Source organism: Sorex araneus, chromosome 5 (genome assembly GCF_027595985.1).
Source record: "Sorex araneus isolate mSorAra2 chromosome 5, mSorAra2.pri, whole genome shotgun sequence".
Taxonomy (NCBI): Eukaryota; Metazoa; Chordata; class Mammalia; order Eulipotyphla; family Soricidae; genus Sorex; species Sorex araneus.
Window position 1 is genome coordinate 146,254,818 of NC_073306.1, and position 13,009 is coordinate 146,267,826.

General features: G+C 55.7%; 1 protein-coding gene across 1 annotated transcript; it reads left to right on the forward strand.

Annotated features, from left to right (window-relative positions):
• Window positions 1-5,220: 5,220 nt before the first annotated feature.
• DRD5 (dopamine receptor D5) lies at window positions 5,221-8,250 on the forward strand. The gene has a single exon (XM_004617490.2). The coding sequence runs from the start codon at window positions 5,557-5,559 to the stop codon at window positions 6,883-6,885; it is 1,329 nt and encodes a 442-aa protein (XP_004617547.2). The 5' UTR covers window positions 5,221-5,556; the 3' UTR covers window positions 6,886-8,250.
• The last annotated feature ends 4,759 nt before the right edge of the window (window positions 8,251-13,009 follow it).

Consider the following 13,009-nt stretch of genomic DNA (forward strand, 5'->3'; position numbering starts at 1 on the left):
CGTTCTGGACCCCTCTCTCCTTCAGATGACATGCAGTGAAGCAGACCCCAGTTCCACGCATGTAGGGGGAGATTGCATGACTTTTGTCATTGTTTTTTAAAGCTGAGTCAATATTGTGTGCCTATGCACCATCATTGCTTTATCCACGCCTCTCTTCTTGGACTGTTTCCAGATTTGGGCCCTCAGGAATTGGGCTGCAGTGAGCACAGGTGTGCAGAGGGCTTTTCCGATTAGAATTTCTGGGCCCTTGGGGTAGAAGCCAGAAGTGTAATTGCCCGGTCCTATAGAAGCTCAAATCTTAGCTTTTGGAGAAGTCTCCAAATCGTATTGTAGGTCTTTTAAATTGATATTATGGTACTTGCCAGTGTGATGCGACAAATTGAATTCATTTTCCCACTTGCCAATTGGATGTGAGCCTTTGCCCCTCGCTGCTATAAGCTCTTTGTAAATCTTTCTCTAATACCGGATTACATTTCTAGCCAGTGGGTAGACCAGGATTATCGCTCTTATTATTGGTTGAAAGTGTTTATTACTTTTTGATTTTATGAACGACTGCAAAAAGCAACCATATTTGCAAAGTATTTTCTGTATTTAGAGTACCTTTTACACTTGATATCAGATTATATAGTCAAAGGTTATAAATATTTTAAAGACTTGAGTAACAATGAGGCCTTTGCATCTGTTTTTCCCACTTATTCTAAAAATCACAATAAACCAGTCTGTGTTTATTGACTGGTTAGTATATAGAGCACTAAATACTAATGTGAATGTTTTTTTATTTGTGTGTATTTGCTTTCTCTGGGGGTGGTGGTGTTTGGGGCTACATCCATCAGTGCTATGTGCTGGGAGGTTCTCTCCTGATAAGAGCTCAGAGGACCATGTGGTAGCAGGGATTGAACTGGGGTCGGCTACAGCAAGGCACGTGCCTCAGCCTGTTGGCTGCCTTTCCAGACAGGACATTTGGACATGCCTCTCTGGTTCTTATTCTTAAATTTGGTTTTGGAGCCACGCCTGGCAGTGCTCTGGACTGACCCCTGGCTCTGTGCTCAGGGATCACTCCTGGCAGGATTTGAGGACCTTAGGTGGTACCAGGGATTAGACCTGAATCAGTGGGGCTGGAGCGATAGTACAGTGGGGAGGGCATTTGCCTTGCACATGGCTGCCCTGGGTTCAATCCCCGGCATCCCATATGGTCCCCCGAGCACAGTCAGGAGTGATTCCTGAGCGTCGCCGGGTGTGACCTAAAAAGCCCAAACAAACAAACACACAAAACACTCAGGTTAGCCGTGCGCTAAGCAAGCCTTTAACCCAGTACTGTCTGTCTGGCCCAGCCACGCCTGTTTTTACATGATGAGAGAGCTTCTGGGTGGCTGGACAGAAACTGCCCTGCCCTGTCCACCCTAGTCCTCAGGGCATCACAGGGACTTGTCAGCCCCGGGTGTTCGCGCCTCCCAGATGTCTTGAATTTCTGAGGGCACCTTTGCCTGTTGCTCTGAGGATGCTACGGGGCTCCACTCGGCGGAGTCCAGGCTGCTGCCCAGAGAATTCTGCGCCTGATGTGAGCAGGGCTGTGTCTGGGGCTGTGTCTGCGCCGGCTGTGCTGGTGACCTGGGCTCAGGAGCTGCCAGGTGATACTTGTCCATGCAGACGAGTTTGCTCTTCTTGTTTCTCATAACACTGACTAGACCAGCAGGCTTGGTACCGCTGAATGTGCCCAGCGTCCCGTTCTCCTTCCTGTGCTACGCCCATGATGGCCTGAGGCGTCTAATTCAGTTCTCATCTCTGAGGATACCAGCGATTTGGCGGGAGGCTTCTCCCCAGGAGGTGGGCCTCAAGTGAAGACCCCTGAATAGAAACTGCTGTTTGCAGCCCCTGGGAGGTGGGTAGTTTGAGTGTGTGTGTGTGGGGGGGGGGGGCGGGGGAGGAGTATGTGGCCTGTCCCAGTTAGGAGGTGACTTTCAGAACCAGTGAGCTCCCTACGAGGTTTGGGGGTCACACAGAGGGGCCTGCCCATACGTTTGAACCCTTTGCCAGTCTCTGGCAGCGTCACACCAAGCAGGTGGGGACTCAGTGGCTCAGGGGGTGACAGAAACGACCAATGTCCAGATGCATGAAGTCACCTGCAGACAGCCCCAGCTCTCGTGCCCCACAGCCGCCGGCCCTGGCACTGCCCAGGGCGCACACGGGACAGGGCCTGAGTCCGGCCACCTGGGCTGTCTCCCCAGATCCTTCTGGAACCCAGTACTCGGGAGTTCGTCTCGAGTTTGTGGACTTTGTCATCGGCTGTAACACGGCTTTCAGAGCCTGGCCTTGGCCCGACCCCCACCCCCTCCCCAGCGGTTCTGCTTTTCCCATGATCGTGATGGGTGGGCGCTTTTTACTTGCGCCCTTGGGCAGGCAAAGGCCTGTTCTCTGCTCCCAGCAGGAAGCGACTGGCCCTGTCACTTCCTGACCTCAGCACTAGGTGGCGCCCTCAGCCCGGCTGTTGGCAGACCCGGCGCCAGGGTGAGGCAGGGCAAGGCAGGGCCTTGGGCTCCTGGTCCCTTGGAAGCGAAGCATCCAGAATCGCAGGGAATCTGGCTTCCTGTTTAGATCAATGAGGTTCTGGCCAAACTGGCTTCATTCTCCATCATTTCCCAGAAAGCCTCAGTTCCGAAGGCTGCTGGGGCCCTCTCTTCTCCTGCCTCCCCCAAGCCTCTTGATACTTCCTGGTGGCCTTGGGATCCTTGCTCCGGGGACATGCCCCTGTCCCCCTGCTATAGGGGACCGAGACTTATGGGTAGTAAATCTGAATGTCCTCACGTGGCCTGCCTGCGGACTCACCTCCATTCTATCCCCCATCCTTGCTCCTCTGCACTAGCTGCCCTGCTCTGCCCCAGGACCTTTGCACAGCCACCCCCACCCCCTACCTAGACAGGTTGACCTTGGGTATTCCGGAGGGATATCTTCCCATCTTTCTGATCACTAAGCAACTTGTCACCCCTCTCCCCCCACCCTGTTTTTGCTTTTGTTTTTGGACCACACCAGTGATGCTGAGGGTTACTCCTGTGTTTCACTTAGGAATTTACTCTTGGCAGTGCTTGGGGGGACCATCTAGGATGCGAGGGAAGGGGGGATTTGAATACAGACCCATTATCACCTATTCTTATCCTTTGGGCCACACCTTGTGGTGCTCAGGAATGGTTCCAGGCTGGGGGTGGGCCATGTGACTCCAGGGGCTGAATCTGGGGTCCTCCATGCAGAGCACGAGCTCCACCCCTTTGGGTCAGCTCCTGCCTACCCCGGCCCCCTTCCATTTGCAAGCAGCTTGTCCCTCCAGCCTCCCACTCTATTTCTCTATTGCATCTGATTTTCTCACTAGCACTTAACATGGGCTTTATTTTCCGGGGGGTGGGCGGCACAGGCAGTGCTCAGGGATGACCCTTGGAGGTGCTCGGGCACCCTATGTGGTGCTGGGATCCTGAACCCTGGTACTATCTCCCCAGCCCCAACAAGGGCTTATTTTATTTTATTTTTTTAATAATTTATTTATTTTTAATTAGTGAATCACTGTGAGGGTACAGTTACAGATTTATACATTTTTGTGCTCATGTTTCCCTCATACAAAGTTCGAGAACCCATCCCTTCACCAGTGCCCATTCTCCACCACCAATAAACCCAGCATCCCTCCCCCGCCCAATCCCATCTCCCCCCCACCCCACCCTGCCACTGTGGCAGGGTATTCCCTTTTGTTCTCTCTCTCTAATTAGGTGTTGTGGTTTGCAATAAAGGTGTTGAGTGGCCATTGTGTTCAGTCTCTAGTCTACATTCCGCACGCATCACCCTTCCCCACGCATGGCCTCCGACCGCATTGTACTTGGTGTTCCCTTCTCTATCTGAGTTGACAAGGGCTTATTTTAAATACTGTGTATCCCGGGCCCTCCTCCTAGAATGGGCGCCCCGGGGCTGGGATCCACATTGACTCCTCTGGTGTCTCAGCCCAGCACAGTGCCTGGAAGTGCTGAGTGATGCTCGGCCCAAACATGGACTTGGTTCTCCTCAGGAAATCAGCCCTTTGCAGTACAAAGGGGAGTTTGTCATCTCCAGACCCGTGCTTCTGGTCACGTTACCTCCAGCTCCTCCCACTGCCCTCAAGAATGAATGGGTGGGTGGATTCAGGAGCTCAGAAGGATCTGGAAGCCAGTGGCCTGGGCCTTCGGAGCACAGACCCTTTCCCGCTGCCTCCATCTCTTCCCGCTTGCCCCCTGCTGATACACCCTGGTGGGGGCTGGGGTGGGGGCGGGATTCTGTTTCGAATGGAAGTGTTGTTTCTGGGGCCACACCCCCAGTCCAGTGTGTGTGTGTGGGGGGGACGTCACCCAATTTTTTCAGAATTAGTCTTTGGGGCACAACCTGGGCTTGCTCCCTGGTTGGAGCGGTCCAGACTGCGCCTTGCCCAGACGGCCTGCACTCAGGCAGGGAAGGATGAAAATGACTGAGGTTCTGGCCTTCTAGAGCCTCACCCAAAGTTAATCTCCCAAGGGACAAAAAAAAGTTTCCAAGCTGAAAGAGGGCAGGGACAGGACGGTCCCAAGACTCAGGTGACCATGGGGTGCTGGTGGGGTGTCAGGAGGAGGAGAGGTGCCAAGGAGACATGGCCTTTCCATGCCTTTGCAAAGTGAGCCCATTTCCTCAATGGGTACACCAAGGCTCACCCACTCGGGAGGGAGGGCATTCAAGGTCACAGCATGGGAAAGTGGGACAGGGCATCAGGGTCCGTGGGAAGGTCCGTGGGCTTTCTTTACCCTGCACAAGCTTCTTCTGGTCTAGAAGTCATTGCCCCCCTTTGCACCCAGCTCTCACCTGCCCTGCTGTACCCCAAAGGGAATCCGGACCAGGGCAGCAGGGCTGGATCAGGCACCTCTTGACCTTTTCTGAGCACTTTGTCCGGGCGGCGCGCGGCGGGACTAGCGCAGGAGACCGGCTGGGGCGGGGATCGCCGGGCGCGGGGGGCTGCAGCTAAGGATCGCACAGGTCATGGGGTGCAGGGCACAGGTGGGGATCGCGGAGCATGGGGAGCAGGGCGCAGGGGCATCACGAGGATCGCGAGGGGATCACGGGGGATCGCGGGGTTCGGGGCGTAGGGCACAGGTGGGGATCGCAGGGCACAGGGCACTGGGCTCAGTGGGGGATCACGAGGGATCGCAGAGTGCGGGGCTCAGCGGGGGATCACGGGGGATTGCGGGGCGCGGGCGCAGCTGGTGGTGCGGGCAGCGCCGAGTCGCCCGCGGCCCCGGCCCCCGCCCCCTCGGCTCCCAGCTGCACGCAGCCGCGCACACCCGCACACCCGCACGCAGCAGCTCCGGGAACAGCCCCGCGGGCTGCGGCGGCTCCGGGCTCCCCACACCGACCCCGGAGGGCCGTTCCGCGGCCCCCTACCCGGAGGGGCTCCGGGAGGCGAGAGGGGTCCCCGCGCGCACGGTGAGCGCCCTCCGGGGCTCGGGTCGGGTTTTCACGAGTCGGGGGTCCGATGGGGCGGCCGGGCTGAAGCTGGGACCTGGCGCCCGCCGCCCCGACATGCTGCCCGCGGGGCGCAATGGCACGGCAGAGCGGGCGCGGGCGGGGCAGCCGCAGCTGCGGGCGCAGGGGCCCGCCGCGCCGCTGGGGCCCGCGCAGGTGGTCACCGCCGGCCTCCTGACCCTGCTCGTCGTCTGGACTCTGCTGGGCAACGCGCTGGTGTGCGCGGCCGTCATGCGCGGCCGCCAGCTGCGCGCCAAGATCGCCAACGTCTTCATCGCGTCTCTGGCGGTGTCGGATCTCCTCGTGGCGCTGCTGGTTATGCCCTGGAAGGCGGTGGCCGAGGTGGCCGGCTACTGGCCCTTTGGGGCCTTCTGCGACGTCTGGGTGGCCTTCGACATCATGTGCTCCACCGCGTCCATCCTGAACTTGTGCGTCATCAGCGTGGACCGCTACTGCGCCATCTCCAGCCCCTTCCGCTACCAGCGCAGGATGAGCCGGCGCGTGGCCTGGGTCACGGTGGGCCTGGCCTGGGCCCTGGCGGTCCTGGTGTCCTTCATCCCCGTGCAGCTCCATTGGCACCGTGACCCGGCCGGCTCCTGGCGCGGGCCAGCAGCTCCCAACGGGACGGCCGTGGCGGGCAGCTGCGACTCCAGCCTGAACCGCGCCTATGCCATCTCCTCGTCCCTCATCAGCTTCTACATCCCCGTGGCCGTCATGCTGGTCACCTACTGGCGCATCTTCCGCATCGCGCGCGCTCAGACTCGCCGCATCGCCGCCCTGGAGCGCGCGGCGCACGCGCGGAGCCTGGGCGCGTCCCTGCAGAGCGAGACCAAGGCCCTGCAGACGCTGTCGGTGATCGTGGGCGTCTTCGTGTGCTGCTGGCTGCCCTTCTTCGTCCTCAACTGCATGGTCCCCTTCTGCAGCGGCGCCGGCTTCCCCTGCGTGGGCGAGACCACCTTCGACGTGTTCGTCTGGTGCGGTTGGGCCAACTCCTCGCTCAACCCCATCATCTACGCCTTCAACGCCGACTTCCGCCGGGTGTTCGCCCAGCTGCTGGGCTGCGGCCGCCTCTGCCCTGGCACGGCCGTGCAGACAGTGGACCTCGGCCACGAGCTCACCCCCTGTGGCCAGGTCACCGCCGTCCACCGGGAGATGGCGGCTGCCTGCAGCCAGGTGATCCCCAACGCTGTGACCCCGGGAGAGCCCGAGTGGTCCCAGGGCGAGGAGGAGCAGGAGGAGGAGGAGGGGCCTTCTGATCCCGTGTCTCTGGTCTCGGGCACCTCTCCAGAGCCGGATGCCGTGGCCCAGTCTGCTTGGGAGCTGGACTGCGAGGGGGAAATCTCCTTAGGCAGAAGAACGCCTTTCACCCCAGGGGGACTTCGCTGAGCCCCTGGTGGAGTGTGGACGGGCCTGTGAGCCCCACGGACACGCGTGCACTAGTGCACTCCTGGCATCTCTGTAGAATCCCATGTGTGAATTCACACGTCTTCCTGCACGCTGATGCGGCGGGAGCATCCGAAGACGTGTTTGTCACCAGCTCAGGGATGCGTTTGCCACGAGCTCAGGCAATGACACCCTGACCTGGCAGAGGGGGACCAAAGGAGCTTTTAGAGAAGAGGGGGATGTGTTTGGTTCTTAAAACACAAAAGCAGAAACAAAAAACCTGGTCCTTAGCCTTTATACAATACGCTCTCCTCTGCCTGTGATGTGTCTTGAGTATTTGTAGTTTGAAATCCTAGTTTACAGCTGTGCTCAGGGTTGCTGTGGGCTCTCGGGCGTCTTGCTCTCTGTGGGTGTGGTGTGAGGTTTCTGCCCTTGGCTCTGATGCCCGGTGAACACCGGAGACGAGTGTGATTGTGGGGGTGGGGAGTCCTGGAGCCACCGGGTGAGCACCTGCTGCCCCGGCCTGCCGCACACAGTTCTCTTCAGGACAGATCGCTCAAAAAGGTGTCACAGGAGCTTCCAATTTCTCTGATTCGGCTTTTTGGTTTTATTTTTAAACCTGTACTGGAAACTGACTTTAGTGCCACACAGACACATCAAACATGAACAACTCATGCCAGAATTCTAGCACATTCTTTCCCACTGGGACCTGCACTTTTAAATAATCTAGCAGGAAACCTTTGCTCCATTCCTAGAGATATGCTCTTAGGTGATTGAAAGAGCGTGTGAAGAAACAGTAGCAAGATCTTCCTAAGTCATCAACCTGCGGTGCTTGAGAGCTATGGGACTTCTGATACACAGTAATTCTCAGAAGGATTCTGAAGCATGTGATGATATGTTCTGTAAAGCTTGCCCTGATTTTTTTTGTTGTTTGCTTTGTTTTGGGGTCACAGCTGGTGGTGCTTAGGGGTTACTTCTGGCTCTACTCTCAGAAATTACTCCTGGCAGTGCTTGGGGGGCCAGCGGTAGGGTGTTCGCCTTTCACAAGGCCGACCCGTATTCAATTCCTCTGCCCCTCTCGGAGAGCCCGGCAAGCTACCGAGAGTATTGAGCCTGCAGGGCAGAGCCTGGCAAGCTACCCATGGCATATTCGATATGCCAAAAACAGTAACAATAAGTCTCATAATGAGAGACATTACTGGTGCCCGCTTGAACAAATCGATGAGCAATGGGATGACAGTGACAGTGACAGTGATAGTCTCAGGGAACCCTATGGGATGCTAGAGATCGAACCCAGGGCACCCACATGTAAGGCAGACGCCCCACCTGCTGTACTGTAGCTCCAGCCCCAAGGCCTGTCCTGTTTTAAGTAGGCGCAAACACTGGTGGGGGAGGTGGGGGAGAGGGGGGAGGGGCAGGGAAACAGGGACACTAAGGGATTGCATTTTAATTGAAATGTAGGAGTGGGAGGTGATATTTGAATCCACTTGAAACTGGAAAAATCAGTTGGTTGGGATGCTTAGCAAAAAAGCCCTGACTAATTCCAATCATTCTCCGCTTTGTGATCTGCACCGAGAAGGCACATTTGATTCCGAATCGTTCCAGTTGAAAGCATACTGCCGTCAGCTCCAAGGGTGAGTGTGGCAAACAGAAACAAATGAAGTGTGAATATGTAATATTTTGCAAGTTCCTACTTTGAAACAGGCTTGTCAAGGACAGTTCAATCAATTTCTCTTTAGGGGTAATTTCATTGTCAGTGTACAGACACACCATGTCTCATTTCCTGCAACACGCGCGGTGCCTGGCATATGATTAATAAATATTTGTGGAATGAATCACTATTTCTGGAGTGATGAGCTTGGAAACGACTCTTGTCCAGTACCTTAATTTTCATGTATGATTTAGTCAAATCAGTGTTGGAATCGAGTTTTGTGTTCAGTTTTGACCTCCCATAAGTGACCTCCCATTGGGTGGTCCATGAAGGGCTGTGTGAGAGCCAGTGGGAGCATCCCAGTCTAGGAGTCAGGAGATGGCTGTGTGACCTCGGGTGGGTCACTGGGCCCGGTTGGCTGTCTGCGCTCCATGTGAAAAACATACTTTTCACAGCGTGCTTCCTGGTACAGATTCGGTCCAGGATGGGGCCCAGCTCAGCAAACCTGGATGCAATGCTGGTTCCCCACAGCAGGGGGCGCTATCTGCACCACACCCCCCAGTTGTGATTTCTTGTTTTCTGGGAGTCCTAGTCCATCTCTTGGGAGACCACAGCTGCAGAAAACAGTTTGAGAAGGTTGAGTTGACCCTGGGCATCTCTCAAGACAGCTGCTCTGGTGTAAGGAACAGGTTGTTGTGGCCAGCGTCCCTGTCCTTGGTGATGGATTTCCTCAGAACGAGAGTGCCCAAAAGGTCATACCCCCTTGTTCTTCCTGTGTCAGAGGTGCCCACCCACTCACATTGTCCGCCATCATTATCAGCATCACCATCAACGCCACCATCACACTGCCACAGCACCTTCACACCACGGCTATCCCTCCCCAGCCCCTGCCAGCCCAAGATGTCAGGTGCCGTGGGGTCTGGGTGGGGCCATTGGCAGAGCTGCGAATTATGCATTCAGCAGACACCTAGGCCCAACAGTCGAGGGGTGAGAATCTGATGGGTCGCAGGTGCTGCCCTCAGGAACCTTGTTGTGCTGGGGACAGTGTGAGCCCTGAGACCAGTGTCTTGGTCCCTACCCCAACAACCCACGGTCAGGGCACCAGCAGAAGCCGAGCTTGGTGTCTGGTGCCCGAGCCCAGGAACCTTTGCAGACACTCTTAGTTTCCTGTTGCTGCTACAGGCAAGAGGCCACCGTGGCGAAGGAAGACAAAAGGGGCATGTTTGCTCCCAGATCAGGCAGCTTAAGTCTGGACTCAGCTTCACTGGCGGCTCGGGGTACTGCGAGACAGTCTCTGCTGGGCCCCGGGGGAAGCCCTTCCTCAGCTCTCCCAGCTTCCGGCAGCCTTGGCATTCCTTGGTCCGGGGGCCCTTGCCTCCAACTTCAAAACTTCGCCTAGAATCTCCTCAGCCCCGAGAGGCTGCTCCTTCCCGCTCCCTGCGACTCTCTGGGCTCATTCTGGGGAACCTGGGGCTGCCCTCAACGCAAGCCTGCAGCTTGCTTCTGTGAGGGGGCATTTGCCCTTTCACTGAGCATGGTCGCCTCCCCAGGCCCTGGGTACGGGGGCAGGGACATTCCTGAGGTCGTTATGCAGCCTGTCACAGTGACCAAAGTGTCGTTTGGCGGCCATCCCCCTAGGTCACCACCTCTCACTCCTTCAGCTTAGCAGCCCAGGCCTCGCGGCTGTTGCCTCCGGCATCACCAGCAGGCCGGGGGGACCTCGCTGCCGCCTTCTTACTCTCCCCTCCCCTTTCTAGAGAACCTGCCTGCCACTGGCATGGAATGGAACCACCCTCCTCTACCCCCCAACAGATTTCTTTTAATTTATTTTTTAAATTTTATTTTATAAAGTAGTTCACAATATTTGATTACGTTTAATATTCGAACACCAATCCCACCACCATTACACCTTCCCACCACCATATTTCAAATGTTTCCATCCCGAACCCCAACCCCTGCCCAAAGCAGAACCAAAATAATTTATTTTGTACTGTTTGTTTTGAATAAACCACTGAAAATGATCCAAAAATGTTTCCTTTGAGAAAAGTATGTGAAGATTGTTGTATTTCACCAGGGCCCATTAGCCCTTCTGTAAGAGATTACTAACATCCTCCAACAGATTTCTGAGCCACAGGTGCTGGTGAAGCAAGTGGGGTTGAAGATAGAGGACCCGTGTCAGGGAAAGGACTTGGAGGGGACATCTGTCCCACCCTCTTCTTGTCATTCTAGTGCCCCTTTCAGGAGGAGGCATGGCTGAGGGAGATGTGGATGGGTTCAACAGCTAGCGATGACAATTCAAGCAGAATTTTAGGAGCGGGAGCAATAGGACAGGGGGTGCTTATCTTATACATGGCCGACTCGTACATCCCCAGGATCCTGTAGGGTCCCCTGAGCACCACCAGGAGTTAATTCCTGAGTGCAAGTCAGGAGTAAGCCTTGAGCAAGCCAGGTTGGCTCAAACACACACACACACACACACACACATACACACACACACACATTTAGTTCTGTTTCTTATCCCTTTTTATCTTTTCTGCATACATGATAAGTGAAATCAGATGTGAGTCTCCCCACCCCCGACCCCCCCAGTGATTTTATTGGGGTCCTTGTGCCTTAGTCGTGTGTTTTACTGAATATATACATACTGTTTATTGCTTCTCATCTTTTTCAATGGAAAAGGACCGTCCTCATGGGCGTGCTGGTAATCTTCCTGCCTTCCTGGCGTCTCTTGCTCAGGAATTAGAGCTCTGGTCCTCCGAGTTGTTTGCAAAGCTCTTCCTCTCAGGGTCCCTCCATCCCCACCTTCACAAAACCTCTCTCAGGCTCTCAGAGAAACTTTCAACACACACGGAGTCCAGAAGGCTCAAACCAAGCCCAGTCACAGCCCTGGGGTTTTCTCACAGCCTAAAGAGGCTCCACACTGACGTGGATGTGAAGAGCAAGAGGAAGCTGGCCCAGGAGCGCCCCCTCTGGCACGTCCCCGCACCAGCCAGAGCCGGCTGTCACCTTTGGTCCTGCGCTTCTGCCCTAGACTCAGATCTGCAGAGTTGTTCTTCGTGCACATTATGCCACAGAAGCCTGGCCCTCTCCGGGGTTACACGGTGTGACCAGGGACCAGGGGGCCTCTGCGGCTGGTACCTGCACTGTTCTTGCTGTGCTTCCGGCTGTCCCTTTGGGGACACTGAAACAGCTTGCACCGGGGGTGACTGGAGACTTACTCTGTCCGTTAGAGCAATTCCAAGTCTTGCTTTGCCAGGGCAGTTACGAGTCGCCGGCCGGGACGAGCTGCACTACAGCTGGTTTGTTCCACAATGAGTCACACCCACCGGCTTCCAAGCCACTGTGTGCTTCCCTTCAGCCTTCCCCAGAGTACTTTCAGCTGGAGGAAACAGTAATTAAACGCATTCATGTCCGCTTTCCTTTCAATCACTTTCCTTTCCTTTTTTTTTTTTTTTGGCGGGGGGTAGGGGGTACACCTGGCAGAGTTCATGGGTTTTTCCTGACTCTGCACTCAGAGACCACTCCTGGCAGTGCTTGAGGGACTGTAGGGGGCGCTGGGGATCAAGCCCAGGTTGGCACATGCAAGGCGAGCACCCTCCCCGCTGCACTATGACTCCGGCACCTCCTTTCCCTTTTCCAAGGCGTGCTGGCTCTTGCACTGCAGTGCCCTCTGCGCCTTCACCTCCTTCCGCCCCGGCAGAGTGTGAATCAATTTCTGAAGACCTGCCTCCTCCCCCCCTTCCTGCCCTGCATAGGGAGATGGGATCTCACTGCCATCCAGGCTGAAATGTGGAAAATGCCCATGGGGTGGGGTGGGGGTGGGGAGGGAAGGAATAGAAAAAAAAAACCTGGAGGGAAAATGCAAACTGGGAAAAAAAAAAAACAATCCACCCAAATAACCCCCAACACCCCCCTCCCACCACACACACACCAAGCCAAACAATGAGCTCCAGCTGGGGAAGATGAAACATCTTGTTCTCATTGGTGATCGTTCATTTCTTTCACGGTTTGGGTTACCTTGTCTCAGGGCATCACCCTGGTTGGGGCTCAGGGGACCATATACAGCGCCGGGGATGAACCAAGGCCAGATGCAGGCAAGGCAAGCGCCCCACTCGCTGGACTGCAAGTCTCTGGCCCAAGATGAGCCATTGTTTGAGGTGGTTGGGGTGGTAGTGATGGTTGTACAAACTACGTGAAAATACTTCATGCCACCACCTCGGCACTTTGAAGTGGTTAAAGGCACAAATTTTGTGTCCTGTTTATTTTATCACAAGCCAATTAAATACTCCAATAATATAACAGCTTTTATATCCCCCCCCCGGATTGTCTAAAGAGTGCAAGTCCAATGACAGAAGAGAAAAATACAGAAAAAGACCCCCCCTCCCTTCAACACCAGCCCGTGCTCTCAGCACCCCCCGTAACTGAGTTTCCCAGCTGCGAACTCAGCGCCAGGGGGCCAGGCTTCTTCCTACCCTC

Coding starts and splice junctions, on each gene's coding strand:
- DRD5 (XM_004617490.2), top strand. CDS start 5,557: ATGCTGCCCGCGGGGCGCAATGGCACGGCAGAGCGGGCGCGGGCGGGG.